General features: G+C 43.3%; 1 protein-coding gene across 4 annotated transcripts in view; it reads left to right on the top strand.

The window, feature by feature from the left end:
* The window catches only part of Tnik (TRAF2 and NCK interacting kinase), a 406558-nt gene extending 393966 nt beyond the window's left edge, over positions 1–12592 (top strand). For 3 of the 4 annotated variants that reach the window (XM_050142093.1, XM_050142096.1, XM_050142095.1), the window contains 4 exons: positions 3607–3707; positions 5737–5886; positions 7440–7599; positions 7850–12592. In XM_050142093.1, the coding sequence (XP_049998050.1) occupies positions 3607–3707; positions 5737–5886; positions 7440–7599; positions 7850–8160 (722 nt within the window). In that variant the 3' untranslated portion in view covers positions 8161–12592. The remainder of the gene's footprint in view (positions 1–3606; positions 3708–5736; positions 5887–7439; positions 7600–7849) is intronic. The other variant, XM_050142094.1, reaches the window with a different exon arrangement.
* Positions 12593–21840: the final 9248 nt, after the last annotated feature.

The raw sequence follows: 21840 nt of genomic DNA, 5'->3' as shown, positions 1-21840 counted from the left end.
TACTGCTTTTCCAGAGGATGGAGTTGGGTTCTTAGCACCTACATTTGGAAGCGGACAACCACCTGTAATCCCAGCTTCAGGGGATCTGACACCATTCTGGCCTCCACACGCACTGGCGCATATGTGGGCGCGTGCACACACACACACACACACACACACACATATACACATACACACACCACCACAACGATAATTTTAAAAAGAGAATAAAATATAAGATCAACCCGAGGTTCAAAATATGAGCTTCAGTAAAAAGAGAGAAAATAGTTAAGTAGAGATGGAAGAACACACGAGAGAAAGAGTAGATAGAGAACATCTCCTGGAGACAGGCCTTGGCATCCCAGATCAAAATTATTCTGAGAATTCAGTTTAGTTACTCAGAAAGAAAGCTCACAATAAACTGTGTCAATATAGTATTTTAGTATACAAGAAATGAGAAAGTCCTTAAAATTCCTGGATTAAAAGAAAATTAATAAACAGCAAATGTAAAAAAGAATCAGAGGATCTTGGAGCTTTTTCAGAAACAAAACTAGAACCCTTAGAAAACAGAACCAGCAAGGCCTCAAACTTCCAAAGGCAAAATTATCTTTATCTAGAGGGTCACTTGGTGTAGTACTTGCCTTCAATGCACAAACCCTGAGTTCATTCCTAGCAGTGGATGAACTAGGTGTAGCGGTGCGATCCCAGCACTTCGGAAGGGGAAGCAGGAAGATGAGGAGCTCACAGCTATCCTTGTCCTTACGATACACAAAACAGTCTCAAGCAATCGTTTCAACCCACATTATAGCACACAAAATGCTAGAGTTAGACACCCCTCCCCCTCACAGAGGCAGATGGGAATGCAGACAGAGGCAGGGGCTCATTATTGGGAATTAGCTCTCAGAACTTTAGAAACCAAGAAATCCCAAACCTGTTTCAGTTGGGAATGTCAAGACCTAGGAGGGTCAATTGTGTGATTTCATTCAAGTTCAAAAGCCTGGGGACCTGGAGAATTGACGGTGGACTTCCAGGCAGAAACTCAGCAAACTCCAACCTGTAGAAGAAGTGACAGTTCAACCTGAGTTTGGAGGCAGAAAGGCACATATCTCTACTGAGGACAGAAGAAAACCTCAGCCTTGGCGTTCGACTCAGACCTTCAGTTATTAGCTGGAGCATTCTGCTTTACCCAGGCTGCTAATTCAAATATTACTCTCATCAGAAAAAGCCTTACAGAAATGCCTAGAATAATGTTTGACCAAATGTTTGAACATGTTATAGCCCAGTCAAATTAACATGTAAAATGAAACATTATACTATCAAACTGTGTTTCGGTTTTAAGAGCAGAAGGAAGATGTTCGTAGGCATTCCCTAACTCCAGCACATACATGCCAGGCACCATCTTGTGAAAGCTGCGGGAGGATATGTCCCACTAAAATAAAAAATTAAACCTTGGAGATTCAGGGAAAAGATAAAGTGCCCAGAACAAGGGCTAAAAACCCGCGACTGCTTTGCCACAGGCTTGCAGAACAAGATGGTGTAGTGTTCCAGAGGAGCGGCCCCAAGAGGAAAGGGAATGCTTTGAGTTCGTCATGGCTGTTTGGCCATGTTGAAAGTCACCTCCTGGCAGAAAGTTCACATCTGCATAGATACACAGAAAGCAAAGAAGTTAAAAAATGAGAAAGGGCAAAAAAAGAAGGATGCCATCATGTTGTGCTACATGACTTAGCTGTGATGGGAAATGATCCGAACTCTTCGGATGGCTTTAATCAGAGCTTTAAATGAGCACATTCGGTGGGAGATGGGAAGCAGGGTTTGTGGAAGAGCCATGAGTCGGAGCTGTGAGGAAGAGGATCAGTCTTGAAGCTGATTCTTTTCATGCTGTGGATTCAGTAGACACTGTTCACATTTGGAGCTGAGACTGGCTATGTGGCTTTTGTGAATATTTGCCTATAAAACTTATCAGTTGGAAATGGAGATGGAGAAGGAAGTTTCTGCAGGTTTGTGAAATATACGTGGTGTTTAAGGTTTGTTTTTAACTGAAGAAATTAGAACAAAGATATGGAGTGTGGCTTAGACATTGCTCCAAATGTGCCCGCATGCAGACCCAGGAAAGCACTGCACAGGTTTGAAACTGTAACCTCTGGAGTTGTCCGGCCATGTGTCAAATGACTGACAACTGAAAGTGGAAACAGGACTGGGGGGGGGGGATGCTGGGAAGGAACTCAAAAAATAAGTCAAGCTATTCATAATATCCTGGTCTGGGACACTAGTATATTACCTTTTACAGCTAGAGAGGGCCCTGATCTAGGACAGTCTCCATGTCCCTCTCCTCCACATTCTGAGACACTAGGAAACAGTGACTAGGGACTAGAAGATCCAAGTGAAGATCTTTGTTTTATAATCTTTATAATACAGAGGGCTTATTTATATGCACTTCTTTAGAAAGGATAAAGATGTGAGGAAGGGAAATACAGATGAGGTTCATCAACATCCGGCGCCTGTAAAATACAGCCCCACAGCCCCGCGCTGTCGGTGTTCTTCCCAGCAGCTGGTACAGCACAGCTACGCAGAAAGCTGCTAAGCAGTTTTGCCACAGGAAGAAAGGGATGTTGAACGGGCTCCGTCCTATTCCCAAACCAGACCACATGGGGGAGTACTTATTCCATAGCAATCCGTTGACGTTCAGGCTCCTCTGGTGTTTTGGTTTGGGAACCAGAATTATTTGGTCTTTTCTTGTCATATTCTGAAACTGCAATTTTCTCTGACCTAACCTGATTGTGTGACAAAGTACCAAATGCAGCCTATGTCATTCCCACCAGGCAGCAGGCAGCCTCCCATCCACACTTGAAGACTGTATGTTTCTTTACGGCAAAGTCATGCTTGTTTGCAGGAAAAAGCAGGCAATTCAAGTGCAACTGTGGGAAAATTTAGAACTGCTGCTAAGCATGGCTCTGAAAAAGCTGTGGAATTTGCTTTAAGTAGATTTGACATTTATTAGCCCAAATACTTTAGTTATCAGGTTTCATTACACAAAGACTGTGTAATTATGAAGTCATAAAACAAAAAGTGAAGATCTATAACATTCTATTTTCACAAATAATGAGAAGATTTGTCAAAGTACATAAAGCCCTTAAAAATAAACCACTGACAGAACACAGGGCTCCTATTATTTAACCTTTCATTAGTAATAAAACAATTATTTCATTTAATCATTAGAATTCAAATGTGAATAATAAGCAAATAATATGATAAGCTTATGTTTTGATGAGTTTGTTAATTGTTATCACATCTTGCTATAACTATATTAACGTAAACATACAAGACGTGCAATCTAACATAAGAAGACGGCTAGGTCCTTATCAAAGTGAATATCCACATCTAAACTTAAATTGTCCCATCCTTTGCTATAAACCAAAAAACTTGTAACATTGTGTTAACCAGGTACACTACAGGAAGTTAAGTTTGTGTGAAAAAAAAAATGTCAACCTGTTCCGAGGACAGCGCCCTCAAGTGTGAAGACATGTGGAAGGCATGTGACAGGCGTGGCTTTACTCAGGTCTTCATATTTGATGCAAAAATTCTTGGATGGATTGATGTCTTGTCTAAACTCTTACGCTTCCATTTCAGTTAAATATGAGAGGATCAAGTTCTTGGTGATTGCCTTAAAGAATGCAGTGGAGATATATGCTTGGGCTCCTAAGCCTTATCACAAGTTCATGGCGTTTAAGGTAAGTACAGACGTTGCTTGTTTAATTCAGCTTCTGTCAGAATTTGATTTTCACATAAGCCAGTCTCGGTTTTATTTCATAGAGAAAAACTTACTTTAAAAACAATTCTTGAATTCATGATTTCAAAGGACTTAAATATTAGAAATTCTATACAGTTCATCCTATTAAGACCTGTGACTGTCCTCCCCCACTGGAGGTCTAGGAACTGTTGACTTCAAGAGTAATTTAGCTTGGAACAGTTACCAGGAAAAGTACCAAACACGACATTACACAACCATCTCTGCCGTGGAGCCCCTGAAAGCCAAGTACTGTCTGGTGTTTGCCTGAAAACACAGATCTGTGGCAGCCCTGTGTCCCCAGATCTTCTAAGCATCCCTGACATTTCCAAATAAACTAGGACTCGGTTATTCTTTGTCCGTTCCTATTGCTTGAGGACATCTCTGAACGGAACACTGAAGGAGTCACTCAGGGAGAAGACCTCATTCCTCTGCACTTCCATGCTGCTTCTCCTAGCATTTGCTTGCCTTGTCTTGGTCTGCACTCGTCACAGATTGGGTGGGTCCTCGTGAGGTTTCGCGAGAGTGGGATGTTAATATGCTTTGTCCCATTGACCCCAGAATATAAAAGATGAGCGCCAGAAGCACCATTACTTCCAAACGCACTGATGTGTTTAGACCCCCGTAGCTTAGCCATATCCAATGTGAATTTATTCCCCACTCTCTGCATTTCTCACTGATCCTCATTCTCCCTACCTTCGTGGCTGTAATTGGCTTTTGGGATTTTATTTATTCTTTCTTGTCACCTATTGTATGTAAAAACCAAGTATGCCCCGGGATTTTTTAAGTACTCTCAGAGAATGAACCGCTCCACTCCTGTCTTGTTGTTTTAGTTCAAATGCCCATGTGTGATTTGCTAAGGATGACAGATTCTTCAGCAGGAATGGGCTTTCCTCCATAGGCCCACTTTGCTGCCAAAGAATTTTGTAATGTATTATATTCATAATACCAATGAAATACTTACTCCCAAAGCTAATGTGGTGCTACTTTGCTGCCAAAATCTCTCTTCAGAAAAGCTTTTCACTCAAGATTCCCTTCCCATTCCGATTCTGAAGTCACAGCCCTCAGGGTCCTGGCCACAGCCTGTGAAAGAACAAAGCACTCCCCTTGGCAGATCAAACCCAACCTAGAAGAGGAAGCACAGAGGCCAGGACTTGAATAGGAAAGGCTGGTATAGACTAGCTGTGGAACCTTCCCTAGAGCAAGGCAAAAGGCGTAAATTTCCTGGGCTGTGAGAAAGGCAGTAACAGACGGAAGGGAGCAATGTTGATGGCAGCTGAGGTTTCTCGGATCATCCCCTTGAGCTCAATATCGGATAAAAGTACAGAATCAGGACACAGGTAGAGAGACTGGAACTCTTCACAGCTATGAACTCTGACAAACTTGGCTTGAGCTCTCCTCTTTGGCTTTCCAGTTAAATCCTTGACGACAAGCCAAGCCATGGGTGTTTTGATGCATCTTCCACATCCCCCCTTCTTAGCCCCCAGACGTGACTCTCAGAATACAGCACGAAGTTTAGAGAAACTGACAGTCACAAACAGGGAAATCATAACCAGTGTACACACACTAATCTCCAACAGCTTTAACACAGTGGCGCTCCCAGACTGTTCTCGAAGGTAACAACCATAGATGAACCTGGGTACCACCTGGGGAAAGAGGGGGTCATAGAGATCACTGCACACTCTACACTCTCTAGAGGACAATGCGAAGTAGTATTCAGTCACCAAGCTTTTAACACACATGCCACTATCAAAATGGACAGTTTAAACAGTTTTTATTGTGTGAGACAATAAAGGGAAAGAGGGAATACAGCTTTTCTCCTGGAGTCAGACATGAGTAGACCTGAGCCTGAAAGAGATGCTTTCCTAGCATTTCAATGGAAAACACTCACTTAAAGACAGTGGTCAAGTGAAACCCTAGGATTAAGACAGTCTCTTTTAATGGCGTGGATACTAATGAGGTGATTTTTAAAGTCTTTTGCAGATCTTCAGCATAAGCCTCTGCTTGTTGACCTCACAGTAGAAGAAGGTCAAAGGTTAAAGGTCATTTTTGGCTCACACACTGGTTTCCATGTAATTGATGTTGATTCTGGAAACTCCTATGATATCTACATACCATCCCACGTAAGTTTCAGGAATCGAACTGTCTCCTGCACCTGCATGACAGCTTGCATGCGGAGAGATTGGGTTGGGCCTTTATTTCAATTGAAATCATGATAATCTCTAAAAGTTGTAAATTTGGGGTATCAGCAGACAGATGTTTTTAAAGATTCTATTACTCCCTCAAGCTAAGTAGCACAAAAATTGCATTATTTTCAGATTATCGTCTTGTTTCGTTGGATTTCAAGGTGAAATGCCTATTTTATACAATAGTTGAGTTCCCATTTTCAGGTTTTGATTCTATGCTAGAGAAAGACAATGACTAAATACTAAATTCTTGGGGGAGGGGAATCACTTTTATGTTGTTTCCAGTTTTTTCCATCAGCCTGAGGGCTTGTGGAGTGGTGGAGCAGACGCACTAGGATCCACCCCTTTCTAGTACGTCTGAACCTGGCTATAGGGGACCCTCAGCTCCCCCAGCTGTAAGGTGGGACTCGAAGTACCTATTCTGTAGGGTTATTTTCATTATCATTAAATTGGCTCAGGACCCAACATACTCAAGTTTCTTTTATTAGCAATATGGTATTCAGATCACTATGCTGACACACGGTCTAAGGGAAATACATAGATGGACCTATGCGCGCCGGTGTGGTGCAAGCTCTGTTTCATGAATCCTAAGGCTAACAAACTCTCAGGATAGTCTGAGGCTGGTTTCTGGCTGATTGGCATTTTGAGAATTTAAAGAAGCCCATTCTTTGTGCATGTGTTTTGATGCATTTACACACATGCAGTTGTCACCCAATGTTGCATTTTATAGCTTTTTACTTACATGTCTACATCAACACTAAGACTTGGTCACCGCTGTGATTGTCTTCAATTCCCCCAAAGCCCTGTCTGTCAATCACATGTTGGAATGATATGAGACTGTCAACCAGGAGTAGAAGTACCACCTCCCTTCCCATAGAGCCAGGCAATCTATGCTTATTTCAGAAGTGTGACCAGTAGTAGGCTAATTCTACCTTTTATCCCAAAGAAATCACTAATTTCGGTCGTTTCGATATTGGAGCTCTCAGATGACTATTCTGGGCCCTGTACTCATGGGCTACTTATAGGCGCCTGACATTCTTGCCTCCTGTGGAAGCAGTCGTTCTTGCGGGAACCCATGAAGCTCAGTGTCAGGGAGATGTGCTCAGGGCCCACCTCCGTCTACCTCCAGATACTCGTGTAGCTTTGATCAAGTCACACAACCCTGAGATGCAGTTCCCTCATCTCCCACAAAGTTTTCTGATGGTGCCCTCGTGTGTAGACTAGGAGTGGTGTATACCAGTGGTCCACAGATTAGCACACCAGTACTCCACACACGCAGTGTTTCTGTTCTCAGAACCGGTAAGATGGATTCCAGATCAAGTAGCTGTATGTGTAGACACCGGTGCTTTTGACCAGAGAGGTGATCACATTAAAGTTGATGTCAATCTCTAGAGTAAAAAGTGACATAAAATTTCATTTGAAACTCTTAAAAGTCAAGAGGTTTTCTGGATTTTAAGTCAGGTAACTCTTGGGCTTTGTTCGTCCTGCAGATTCAGGGCAACATCACTCCTCACGCCATCGTCATCTTGCCCAAAACGGATGGAATGGAAATGCTGGTCTGCTACGAGGACGAGGGGGTGTATGTGAACACCTACGGCCGGATCACGAAGGATGTGGTGCTCCAGTGGGGAGAAATGCCCACTTCTGTGGGTAGGTTGACCATTCCTTATCTCCTTCAGCAGTTACACCCCCCCAATGAAATGAGAATCAAGAAGTGTGAAACAACCATTTGAGTCCACACCAAAAAGAAAAAAAAAATCTGTGACTAACACTGTAAGACTTGCTTTGTCTGTTTGACCTCAAGTCCTTTGTCCTTTGTTTGTGCTTAAGATGTGAACAGATGCTGTGCGTGTTGCCCATCTAATGTTTTTAATGCAGTTTTGGAAATTCCTTTTGACAGCCTACATTCATTCCAATCAGATAATGGGCTGGGGCGAGAAAGCTATTGAGATCCGGTCAGTGGAAACAGGACATTTGGATGGAGTGTTTATGCATAAGCGAGCTCAAAGGTTAAAGTTTCTATGTGAAAGAAATGATAAGGTAAATCCGTTTCAACTTTGCTTTAGTGTTTGCCTTTTAAGAGACCTCCAGGTACCTGTGAAACCTTCATTTTCCTTGATGCTGCCGAGTCATAACTGTATTAAGGGATCAATAGGGTATCTTGAGATGGTGTTGCCTGACTTGATTCGTGTGAACATTCAGAATCTATAACTCATGCATCCAAACCAACATAAAACATCTAAACTTTCCTTGTAAACTCTTAGTACCTGCTGTGGCCTGTGGGCCTCTGATGATTAACAACCATTGCAGACTCTCCTATGCGCTTAGAGCAGCTGGCCCATCATTCACCATCTCACAATGGGTCAGCCTCATGGTTTTACCTTTAGGCCTTTCATAGAGACACTGTTGGGACTTAGCTTTCACATTCTATTCACCCTTAAGTGGAAAGCATCTGACATGTAGATGAACTTCTAAAAACTGCCACTCATTGCCAAGAAACAAAATCACAAATTCAACTCCTGCCATGTCCTGTCTCATTCCAACCATGAGTCTCCTGACATGTCACAGGGGGGCTACGTTCTAATGTAAGTGGCCATGTCTGTCCAGCATGATCGGTCACCCCACAGGAGTCCACTGAGGTGACCATGCTCTCCTTTGCCCTCCTAGTAGCTAATCTACATTTGTGAACCCATGCTCTGAGACTATAGTCAGCCTAACAACCATGTCCCCGAGCAGCAGATTTGAACACCTGTAGGAAGGAATGCAGTGGGTTGAGCTGTTTATATCTCCTTGTTCACCCCAGTTCCTCAGAGGCCAGACTGGTCTTCATTCAACCCTGGTAATATGGGTCTGGATTCTGTGACCCTGGCTAGCTGCTAACGACCTCGTGTGATCAAATGGATGGCAGCTCGGGGAGACAAGGATGGTTCTAGGGGATTTACCAGACCGTGTCAGAAACTAGACTTAGCAAGTACGATTCCAACACTTCTACAGGCCTAGAACCCAAGAGATGAAATGTCTGGGTATGGACAGCTGCCCTGCCGTTCTTGACGACATATCCCAGCAGGCCTTGGCCAGCCCATACTCTCAGGCAAGGGTCTCTAATTTAGTCCCTGAATGCACAGATGGGGACAACAGTGACCCTTCCTTTCAACAAACCCTCACTGTCACCCCTATTTCGAGTCTCTGACCCATAGAGTAAGTACCTGTACTTCCCTCTCTAGCATCAGCTAAATGTCAGGCAATTCCTCAAGCTTCTTAAGGAACCATGAGGACAAAGTAGCACTAGGGACGAATACTCATTCCTCAGACCACAAACACTGACTGATTGAAGGGCTATTGCACAGCCCCAGATATTATTTGCCTGGGGCAGTGGTTCACTGACATTCAGCTCAAGCAAGCAGTAATCTGAATTCTGCACACTTTTCCCAAGCCTTTGATAAAATGATTGAACGGGCTCAAACCTAATGGGCTGTGGTTCCGCTTATTAATGTCATTATCTCCTTTGGCTTGGGATCTGCCAGCATCAGCATACCCTGAGGCACCAGGCTGGGCAGGCATCTAACACCTTAGCCTAGACAACCATAAGCACTCTATCTTTGGTTTTAAGTTTAAAAATTGAACATCAAAGTTGTACAACTGTCGATAAGTTTGGGAATTAAGGGGTTCTCTTTCATCTGCCTCCATGTCACTCACGAGGGAGAGAAAGAGTGTCCCGAAACCTTTGTAGAAATAATCATTGTCCCAGGCCAGAAGTCCAGCAATAAATAATAATCTGAGAAAACATAAGGGCAGGAGGATTTCCATGCAATGCACTGTCTGAAATGTCACTATAAGCACTGGCCAGGGAAAGTTAACTGAATGTGTTGCAAGGGTAGGACATGTGAGAGAAAAATGGCTGTACAGTTGAAGAAGAGAAGGGGGAAAAAAACCCACGAAGTTGAACTAACTTGTTTTTAATTCCAAACAGGTATTTTTTGCATCCGTGCGATCTGGAGGAAGTAGCCAAGTGTTTTTCATGACCCTCAACAGAAATTCCATGATGAACTGGTAACGGAAGAGCACTTGGCACTTATCTTCATGGTGTTCTTTCTAATGTAAGAGAACATAACTCATGTGGACGTTTGCCAGTCTAGAGGCAGACTCAGAAGGCCTGGTTGAACATCCCGCTTTCCCGTTTCCTCTCCCTCCGTCCCTCCCAATAGAGTCCCTCTTTCAGTGTTGCAGCCTGGTTGAGAAGGAGAGAAAGAGGTGGCAGGAATGTCCGGGAGATGCCGAGGATGCTGCATTGTCTGTGGACACAGTTGGACCTTGTGCCCTTCGGAGTTAGGGATAGAAACAAAATTGTGTGCTTTTATGATTAAGCTGTGTTTGTGCTGACTTTTCAGTTCTTTCGGTCTGGGATTTTTTTAAACTTTTTTTTCTTTACCCCCTTATTTTGTAAGAATGGGGAAAGAATGCATACTGGGAAATTAGACTTTTTTTAAATTCTGTCTGCCTGCTAGCTTTAAGTATATGGTATGTTGTAAAATCTCCAATTCCCGGTAGTGAGAGACAGCACAATAAATGTACCTTATCTCCCTGTACTGAAGGCCATAACCGCGTTGTCGGGTAATTTAAGAATTCTCTTGCCTTCACCAACCCAAGAGGATGTTTTGTTGTTGATTTTTTTTTAATTGCTACTGGCTAATGAATTTTTGAAAGAGAAGCAAAATAGCTGGTTTTCTCCTCTCTGGGGAAATAGATTTTAAATGGCTAAACTACTAGCCTTAATCTAATAAAACCAACTGCTATGTTGTGAGTCTGGCAGGCCGTATTTTGATATGGCCCTTTCTGGATGGAGGGTGTTGAATGGGACAGAGATGCCACTGAGTTGAATGGTCTTGTGACTGTGGAGGGACTCTGGGATGCCATTGTCCCTTGATTATTATGCAAGAGATCAGGGCGAAACATGGGATGACAGGTGGGTCACCCCGAAGGAACTTCTGAGAAATGAGCTAATATGTCTATGTAAATACACATGCGTTCTTTCTTCAAGGCACAAAGCGTCCCTGCTAAGAGGTCCCATCGTTTGGGCTTTGTTAGGACTGAGACTGATGGAGAATCTTTCCTGGAGCTGGGGTTAACATGACAGCCATGCTCTGGAAACCCAGCTCCCTCCCAAGGGTGCCACTTTCTCAAGATAAAAACTGTGACAAAGAAGAATTATTAATAAAAGTTTCTGAGCTGCCTGTGTTCGCACTGGGTCAAGGGACTAGACTCTCCAGCCTGCCCCAGACACTGCAGGTACCAACAGCTCAGACTTTAGGGGACCTGAAGGCAAGGCTTTGGCCAAAATTCTGAGACCCTAATCACGTTATGTTCCTCTAAACTTCCCAACATACTGTTAACAACATCTGTGCAGAGGTGTGTATGTGTTTAGTTCCGGTTGACTTGTGTCCTTCTAAACCCTTACTCGAATGATTTGACCCTTTATGTGACTGGCTGGGATTCTTCCCAAAGCTATGAGCATGGCCGCCTATGGTATCCAGGTGTTGCGAAATGGTATCTGTGCTGTGCTTCCTGTTTTAACCTACCTCGTTTTGTTTGGTTTCGTTTCTCTGTTCATCACAGCAGTGTTATCTCCAGGAGACATATAGAGAGCTCAACTGGGCAATCTCAGCTGTATTGAATATTTTCAAAACAGTAGTTGACCAAATTGTTCTTTAAAAATTGGAGGAAGAAAAAAAATCTCCAATGACCAAAACCTAATGAAGTATGTTTTTAAAGATTGCAATTACTGTAAATGGATCAGAAAAGAAAAACAAAGATCGTGATCCTACTGATTTTGCCTAAACAAATGAGCAGCTAGTGGACTATTAATGAGAACGAAGCATAGGTTAGGGGAATGGTACCTTTTTAATCTGGTGGTTTGGCCAAAGGGGATGTGAAGGGGAAATATTCAGAGTTCCAACCTACAGCTTATTCTGTACTCCCCGAGAGTAAGGTCATGTGGAGTTATCTGAAGCAGGTAACACACAGGTGTGCAATGAGGGTGGTCTCCAGGCATCCCCAGGATGAACCCATCATGGTCCCTTTAGCTCTCAGAAGCAATGAAATCCTCCCGTTCTCATTTTTACTACTGGGGTTATGCTGCTGAATAACACTGTCTTTACAAATTCTAGGGGACAAATTCAGCAAGAGCTCTGGGTTAAATTTAGCAACTGCGAAAATTGGATGCTGATATGAACATTAAATAATGTGGATTTGGGTCTTGTCTCCAGACGTGATTGCCACCAGCTCTTTATATTGCTGCTGTGACAGTTTGAACCAGAGCCTTCTTAAATTATGTTGCAAACTGATCTTCGTTTTTATGTTTTGTTTTGTTTCATTCTTATTTCTACGTGATACATCCAAAACACACAGCTTTAAATGATTTTTTATTGTGGGACATTGGGTACAGTTAAGAAATAAAAGGGAATCATTGTGTTTAAACATAAGGTAGTTTGTGAATGTATTTTTTAAAATCTAGATTCATTGGAACAAAAATCATAAGAAAGCATATTAATGCCGTCTTGTTTACAGTATGGACAGTGACATTACATAACATGAGCTTTTTTCTGGTGCCAACAAAACAAAATAAAACACAGACGTTAAATATCAAGCCATGCCTTTTATATTTTTGTACAAATATTTTGCACTGAGCGTAAGGCAAAATCAAATCTAAAAGAGACCCGCAAATCTCTGCCCCTTAAAACACATTTATAGAATTCCTTGAAGCAGTTATCTTCAAAAGTAAATATTCCAGTAGTTATGACAGGTCTCAACCCTACATTGTGATACCTTGGTCATGCAAAGCAGATTAGAATGGTGCCCTTGTGGTTCATCTTACAGTTTCCAAATTTGGAGGTGGATTTCCTTTTCTCTATTTTTTTTTCTGGTGGGTGTGATCTCTTTACCTATTGTAATTTAAAATTTCTTCTGTTTTGATCTTGCCTTTTAAAAGGTTTGTTCCTAGAAATTATTCGGACTTCTGCTTTTCTACAAGAAAGAAGAGGCTTCCCAAAATAAAGCTTTAGTACCCCTGTGCATCCTCAACACGCTAAATTGCTGACCATCAGCAAACCCACTGAGCGTGCTCACACCATAATGTGGGAGTAGGACCTAGGAAGAGACCACTGTGCTTAAGTGCCAGCCAGGACATTGTAGCTTAGATTCCTATATCCAGAGAAAGCTGGAGGTAGATGGACTGGGATGCTGTACAGATCATATGTAGAATCCCACAGCATACAAGCAACAGTTATATTGACTACCACGTGAAACCTAATAGCTTTAGTTAGAGCTCAGTAACTTTCTGGGGGAATTTTATACTTTAAGACTTAGACTTGTTTGTATGATTATGATTCTTATTCAGTAGGGTAAAGACAGTTTGAGGCAAACTCTCAGGAGGCCACTAAGACAGGGTCCCCTGCTTCTAACGCAACCATGGCTTTCTGGGATGCACACCTAACAGACCTTGCACCGAGTCCACATTTTTCAAAGCCGTTGTAGTTTCTGGTTGTCACTACTTCTAACAATTCTCTGTGTGCACTTGTGATGCCCTGATGGCTGTGTCTCTGGTCCCTCCTGTACAGTAGTTTAGCAAGAGGGTGTGTGTGATACTCAGGCTGGAGCCATCTGGGTTTTGTCCATTGACAACGAAGGGCCGAAGTCTGACTTCACTGTCCACAGAGTTCTCCTTAAAAACTGCTCTCCCTACTGTTTTTGTGTGTACGAGGTCATGTCACTGCATCCTCGAACCGTGCAAGCTGTCTGTGTGTGCTGTCTTGGAAAGTCCACGTGAACCGGCACCCTTGCCTCTGTGCTGACTGCTTGGCGGTATACAATGTGCTGCATCCCTGCTAAGAAAGAAGATACAGGTGTTCGTGAGACTTTGACCTTAGCGTGCTGGTCAGCATGAAGAAAGAATCTCCCATGCTCCAAACATTCCAGAGACTCTCTGGTACTCGACAGTTGTAAATTATCAACTTAGTTTTAGTTCATTCCCCCCCAAAATTAAATCTAAGTGTCCCAAGCAATTATACATCTAATGAGCTAAGAACTTGCTTTCTCTGAGACTACACAAAAGACTATGACACAAAATTTAGCCCCTAAAGTCCAATTGTTCTTCATTTACTGGCTGGGATGTCTCATCAATGCCATTGTATTTGGCCTTGCTCACTGCAGCAGTATGAGGAACCCTAACATGAGCTGTCTTCCCATGAGTCTCACACAGTGTGGCCATAAAATGACCTCTTTTCCAGAGCCCAGCAGAGAGTAAACGTCCCTCACCGTTCACAGGTCCCGAGCTGACAGCATCTCCACTTTTGCCAAGAATTCTCCAGTGTCATCTTTATTTCCATACTGTGCCATTGGCCTGGAAGTTTCTCCATAAACATTTGTGATAGTCAGCAATGTGCATAGCATTAGACCACCTGAGATTTATTCTTCTGCACACGCCAGCCCATGAAAGCCCACAACACAAAACAACAAAGGTCTCCCCTACAGTTTCTAAACAGAAGATTTCTGGATGAGGTTTGTACTGTTTTAAGTCAGATCAAAGTCTTGCTATACATTTGGGTGAAATCTATATCATACAATTGAAAATAATAAAAAAAAATATATTCCCTGAGCTTTCCAACCTCTGGCTGTGTGTGATCGTCTTTGCACCCACTCGCTGACTCTGCATGACTCTTATAGACAGCAAATTGCTTTGCAGAACGAAGGACTGGCAAGTGCTGACGGGAAGCAAGTGTTCATTGCCAGCAGTGGATCACTATCAGACCCAGCAAACGCCCATGCCTCGGCTGCCCTTTGCTTATCCCTTCCCACAGGTTCAAGCATACTGTTGTTTGTTTAAGGGACCTGAACGTTTCCTGAGTCAGAATTTTACATGTAGGGCAGCAGCCATAAGGGAAAGGACAGCAGCTGAGCACACTGGAAAACTACATGTTTTAAACACGTTTCATTTTCTACATTTTAGCTGTCTTAAACTGTTAGTGCAGCTGCAGAGAGATAGCAAGTCTCTAATACTAGAAAGTATTCCTCTGCTGTGCCTATGAGTGGTTACATTTTTAAAGCTCTTATTTGCAAAAGTGTCTTGAATGGTCAAAATTCTGCAAAACTGGATATAGTTGTACTTCTATGTATCTTCCTGAAGAATTCTTCCAGTCGAAACTGTCAAGTGTTCATTTCCGTCACTAATACAACAGTTCAAGAAATGCTTCCTACAGACGCTCCTGCTGCAGTTGGGATGACTTTGGTAAGCTCTAAGCCAAAGATTCCCTAGCCGCACAGTCCCAGACCCGCTACGATACATTATTACAGAGGAAATGTGTGCCGGAGTAGTAACAGGAACGAGACACATGGTAATTCCTCACTGCCATTTCCAGATCAAAATCCCACCTCACTCTCCCAATACCCACTTCTCTGAAACTCTTTCCTCTACCGAGAAAGGCTCTGAGCCCCCACCCCCACTCCCAGACACTCTCCTGTGTTGCTCTCGTATTCAGCCCTTGGCCCGCTGCCACTTCCTGCACCACCCTTCCGAATCCTTGATCCTTTTTGATATCCATTTAGAAACTGCTACAAACACCCTGTGCAGCACGCCGCTCCCGCCAGCAGATGAGACGACCGCAACAGGATTCTTCTCAGAACACACTTTATTGGAGCACTTACACTTTAGGTTGTAAAGAGGCAAAAGACCCCGTCCCCGTGAAGCAGAAGAATATATAGGGTGCCAGACAAAGCCCTGACGTGTCATCAACCCAATGGCTCAGGCCAGAATGGAGTGATCGTGCTTAAATTATGATTGGCCAGATCGGATGGCCAGATCGAAATACTCCCCGCGTTGGGGGGGGGGGGCTCGCGCGCGCGTGTGCGCATGGGCTGTGGGCGCGCATGCGCACAAGTTGTCTGTCAAGTTGCGCACAAGCTGTCAAGTTTGACGTGGAACAGCAAACGGCGCCCAGGCTCCGTGCCCCTGACATGACAGCACCATGGTGCGCGCTACATCTCCGCGCACTACAACCCTGGCTTCTCATTTTCCTGGTGCTGTCTAGTGAAACTTATTATCAATGACCGTAGGATGAGGACAGAAGCTCCCAAAGCCATAGTTCTTCCCATTGGTCCTGGCGTGTCATCCACATCCTTTTCAAACAACGGCCATTGCTTCACCCCACCGCCTTCTCTTCAGCATTGCCAATGCCCTCCATTCCACAGGAGGGTTTCAACCCCTGATGATACAGCGTCCTGTGGCACAACCCTACCCTTGGCCCCGCTACCCCATTTCACTTCCATCTGTGGGTCTGCTCCCTTTCAAAGACAAACTTCCCTGGAGGAACTGTGTGCACTCACTAACTGAATCTTTTCCCTTAACCTCTGAGCTATTTTAAATCAGTCTTTTGTAACAGGAGGAGCAGGCTGCTTGTCGTCCCAGGCGCCCGGCTATCTTACACCCGAAAATAACCACACAGAACTGTATTCATTTAAACACTGTCCATTATCTCTAGCTTCTTATTGGCTAATTCTTACATCTTAATTTTACCCATTTCTATTAATCTGTGTATTGATACGTGACTGTGGCTTACCGGCAAGATTCTAACCAGCCCCCATCTCAAGCAGGAGATCCATGGTGTCTGCCACTCTGCCCTTCTTCCCAGCATTCAGTTCTGTCTACCCTGCCTACCTAAATTCTGTCCTATCAATTAGGCCAAGGCAGTTTCTTTATTCATTATCCAATGAAAGCAACACACAAACAGAAGGACCTCCTACACCAGTCCTTCATCCCCAGGATAGTGGCTTTGCAGAGGGTTATCAGTGGCTGCCTCCCCATCCAGTGCAGGTACCAACTCTGGCTGTGTGCTGCTTCTCTGAGGTCTTTGTCACAGCCAGGAGATGCTTCTTGAGACAGCTCCTATGCACTGGACTTCCCCATTCGCTGGCATGTGCTAACAGCTAGTACTGGATAGTCCCTTTCTAGGTGAATATCTTCAACCTTGGAGCCTTAAAGAGCACCTCACAACAGCAGAGGCCACACTTTCATCTCCATCCCTGGCCTCCTTCCCGAGGATATGCTTCATTTCCTAATGAGCATCTTCATGTGGATGAGTACGGTGTCACACACACACACACAAAAATAAATAAATAAGAAATAAACAATTCATGATCTTCCCCAGATTGGCACAATGTCAACCCCATCCTTGCGCACTGGAAAAATCTCCTCATCACTCCTAATTTTACTCTTTCATATACCATATTCTAGTAATGTGGCCTTTCTTAGACTTGGTATATAGAAAGTGATCTGGGCCAGGTCACGTTCTACCTGGCATGATGCTTTCAAAAGACAAGCCAAAATACGCCACTCTTCCACTAACCTCCACAACATCCTCCAGTTCCCTCAGAATAACAGTCATGTGACCAATATAGCCACCCAAGTAATCTGCCCTACTTACCTGTTGACCCTCTCCAGCCCCCATAATTCCTTCTCTGACCTGTTTTTCTCTGTTAACTTGAATCTAGTTCATGCTTTACACAGAATATCCTCAACACGTGCCCCTTCCTGACACCCCATACCTGCACCTGCATGACTTGCTCCTTCTCTTCCTTTAGATCTTGTTCATAAATATCCCTCTACCCTCTGAGGGCTATATTATAAAAAAAAAAATATCAAGGAAGCAAGGAAGGAAGAGAAAGAAAGAAAGCACCGCCTACAGCCATTTCCTGTTTTACTGACACTCATAACTCTTCTTGTCCTGTTTTGTTCCTGGGTCCGTCTGTGAAGTGCTTTGAAGAATACCTAGCAGACAGTAGTTATTCAGTGAATGGTTTTTTGATGAATAAATGAATAAAATAGGCAGTAACTGTTTCAGAACTAAAAAGCAATAAAACTATGTGGTTAGTTTTAGTTTCTATACCAAAATTAAGACGTTGTCTTCAGAGGCCATAAAATCATAAAGCGTAGCTCTGCTTTCATAAACAAATAGAAAACCAGGTGGGTTACCATTTCTGGCAGAAAAGACAACTGACTTGAACCCTGACTATCCTTTCCCGATTCCTGAATCTCCACAGACTTGGCTGCAGGAGTAAAAGAGAAATTATCACCCAGACCACCAATAAGCCGCATTTTTAAACTTTAGACTAACTCAAGGAATGGTCCATTTTAAGCTGTTGTCATTGTACCAAATAAATAAATAAATAAATTGTAGTTTTGGGATTTGCGGAGAAGACTCTTCATTTGTTTTTTACATTTTCTTATACTTTTTATTCCTGTTCCTTATAATGACAGTGCTGGAGTTACCATGAAGTGTTTCTTTTTTGTTGTTGTTATTGTTTTGTTTTTGTTTTTTTTTGTTATTGTTGCTTTTTTGTTTGTTTTTTGGTTTTTCGAGACAGAATTTCTCTGTAGCTTTGGAGCCTGTCCTGGAACTTGCTTGTAGACCAGGCTGGCCTCGAACTTACAGAGATCCGCCTGCCTCTGCCTCCCGAGTGCTGGGATTAAAGGCATACACCACCACCGCTCTGCTAGGAATTGTTAAATAACTTTACTTCCTCCCATTCCTAGGAATTTAAGGAAGGTTTCTGAATTGGGAAAATCCTATTGAGTTCCAGAAGATAAATGATTAAAAAAATACAAAAGAAGACAGTGAAAGGCTGTAACTGAAGCAGCGTAACAAAGAAACTATTGTACCTCTTATTCTGTGTCTTCTCACAAAGATACTGAGACAAAGCATAGACAGGGTCAAGGTCTCTGTCTTCCCAGGGCCCAACCCACATAGGGACCTGGGGCACTTAGTGGCACATATCTGAATCCTTTACAAAAGAAGGGTTCCAAGTATAGGTAGGGAATGTAAAAAAGGGGCTCAGAAGATCCCAAAATGTTACAGTGAGAAAAATCTAGAAACCAAAATTGTTAAAATCCAATATATTTTTTAAAAATAACTTTCCAATATAATGTACATAATATCTTATTATTAGGTTTCTTTAGATGGGTATTACAGCAGCTTGACTATATGCTTTCATTTTCCACAACAAACTCTGTCCATGTTCTATGACAAGAACAGCTTGGGACAGGCCTGATTCTCCTCTGAAAATAATTACCTTCTTCCCAGTCACTTTACCAAGTGAAGTGATAAGGATAGGTTGATAGAACTGTGGCTTGACCAAGATTTTCTACCCTTCACCAGAGACTGAGTGGCTCCAGGTTTTTGTTTCCTCTCAGCCAACCTAGTAAAAGAGGTATTCAGAGCTAGAAGACATCCCGGAGCAGAAGGACCGAGTAGTCATTCATAGTCGGAACCCAAATTGGCAAAATTACCACCCGTGGAGGCAGAATGACCAAATGGGATGACGCTGTGAGTTTTCTGACCATCACTTACAGACATTCTGTGCTAGCGACCCAGCGTGCTGGTGTTCACATGTGCCCGTGCTGATGCTACTAGACACCTGCTTCTTTCAGCAAATGTTCCCATCTGGTTCCACGTAATGTAGGCAGCCCTTTCCTCAAACTTCACAAGACTTGGGTCTTGAGTAGGGGAGCCTTCAGTTTTGACTGTGACATTTCACTGGCTAGGGAACTCCAGGAGAACACGGGAGCACAGTCCAAGGGGACGCTGCAGGTTCTGACTTAAGTCGGCACAGAAATACACTGCCCTTCTCAAAAGTTGTAGAGAGGAAACCTGACATCATCCTCTCGCACTGGAGACCAGCATGTACTTGCCCAGGGGTCTATAACTTAGGCTGGCCTCAATGAGGTAAGTGGTAGTAGCCTCATGTAACATTCCAGAAACTTCTATATGTGCTAGCCACCATCAAAGAGTAGCCATGCTGTGAGACAAAAGTCACCACAAAAATTATCATATTCTAGGTTCCTTGTCAAATAATTCCCAGTGTTTTAAAATATACTGAGTTTCTGTCATACACCCAAGAGAACTGAAAAGCAGCAGAAATTTCACAAATACTTTCAGGTGAAACTCCATGTTATAAGTAAGGTTTCCACATGAATACACATCTACAGACAATGCCTGGTGGACGTATTATGCAACTGAACCCTTTCCTGCAACTCCCAGCCTTGCAGATACCCTTAAGACTCATATCTGTTTCTTTGCTGTGTTTTATGACGATGTTTTCATGTAGGTTATATACTAATGGTCATTGGTTTAGCTCATCTAATAAAGCTATCTTAGTTACAGTCACATGGAAGAGGACTCCATTTTTATGTTAATTTTTGACCAGTTCATTTGCCATTGGAGGCAACTATGATCTTACTAGAACATAGCCTGCATGTCAGAGTAAGCAAATAGCCATTGGATTATCAGCTGCCTTTGCTACATACAGCCAGCTCCACACTGGGTGCTGAAGCAGAAGCTAAGCTGCTGATGAGGAAATTATCCCTCCTCTACCCCCATCTATAATCCTGCCAGGCATTCTTAGGCAGCTGAGATGAAGAAGGCAAAGGGACGGGAAACATGCATTCTCAGGCAATAATGGAAAGGATAGTCTATTCTTGGACAGGAATACAGAAACCTTGGTGGAACAGAGGGAGGTATTGTTGTGTGCATTTTCCTTATTCACCCAAGATAAGACCCAAGCAGAAGAGCAAAGAAAGATCCCACCCAGGTCTAGCTTAGAGCACAAGGGAGTTTACCGAGGTTACTTACAGGAGCAGGGATGACTCAAGGTACCTGTAGCACCAGAAAAGATCACATCCCTACAGTTCAATGCATAACTAGCAGTTTGGCTAGTTGAGGGCCTTCATAGCTGTTGATACTGAGTATGTAACCTCAGGGACGTTCTTATAAATGCTTTAAGATTCAGGAACTACCTAAGCCAAAAAGTTTCAGATTGTGGGGATCACTTTGTCTGTAGATCTGTGCATTCTTCCAGCTGCTTCCTTCAACACTAAGCACCCCATTTTTCTCAGGGAGTTCCCGCTTTGCAGCACGAAACTACCCTGCTGTCCCACTGGCTCGAATGCTCCTAGTCATAAGACTAACTCAAGGGCTTATTTCAAAGGCAGCGTCCTGAGCCACCCTCCCCTCACATAAGAAGGAATTTGGTAGGCTGATGCCACCATCCTGGACAGCCCATCACAACCTGAAGAAACGGGACATCTGGATACTTGTTCTTCTATTCTGCAGCAGACTTTCCAGAGGGTACAGAGACCAAATGCCTCAGGTCAGAGAGGCAGATCAGTCAGTGAAGTGTTTTTCATGTAAGCATAGAGACCTGCATTTTATCTCCAGAGCCCTGTGAAAATAAAACAATAACAACGACAAAACAAAACAAACAAGATCAGGCATTGTGCTTGCTTGCAATCCTAGCTCTGGGAAAGTGGAAAGAGGTGGATCTTGGAGCTCACTGACAAACAGCCCGGCCTCTTTGATGAACTATAAGCCAGGGAGAGACCCTATCTGAAAAATAATAAGGTGGCTGGCACCCAAGAAACAGCACCCAAAGTTGACCACTGGCCTCTACATGCACACACATCTGAGCACGAATGTGTATCCACAAACACAGAATACACAAATACACATAAGAAATCAAGTCTCCAGAGGCAGGTGGATCTCTGTGAGTTTGAGGCCAGCCTGGTCTATAAGAGCTAGTTCCAGGACAGGCTCCAAAGCTACAGAGAAACCCTGTCTTGAAAAAAATCAAAAAAAGAAAAAGAAAAAGAAATCAAGTGATGGAGGTGGGTCATCTGTCTATCTGTTGCTTTCATTGGTTAATTAATAAACTGCTTGGCCTTTGATAGGACAGCAGCTTAGATAGGCAGAGTAGATAGAACTGAATTCTGGGAGAAAGAAAGCCGAGTCAGGCAGTCGCCATAGCTCTCCTCTCCGAGATGGTTGCCCATTAGACTCGTCCTGGTAAGCC

The sequence above is a fragment of the Alexandromys fortis genome, unplaced genomic scaffold (assembly GCF_014885135.2).
Source record: "Alexandromys fortis isolate MF-2015 unplaced genomic scaffold, M_Fortis_MF-2015_v1.1 scaffold_41, whole genome shotgun sequence".
Classification (NCBI taxonomy): Eukaryota; Metazoa; Chordata; class Mammalia; order Rodentia; family Cricetidae; genus Alexandromys; species Alexandromys fortis.
This window is presented reverse-complemented; position numbering and strand designations above follow the sequence as displayed.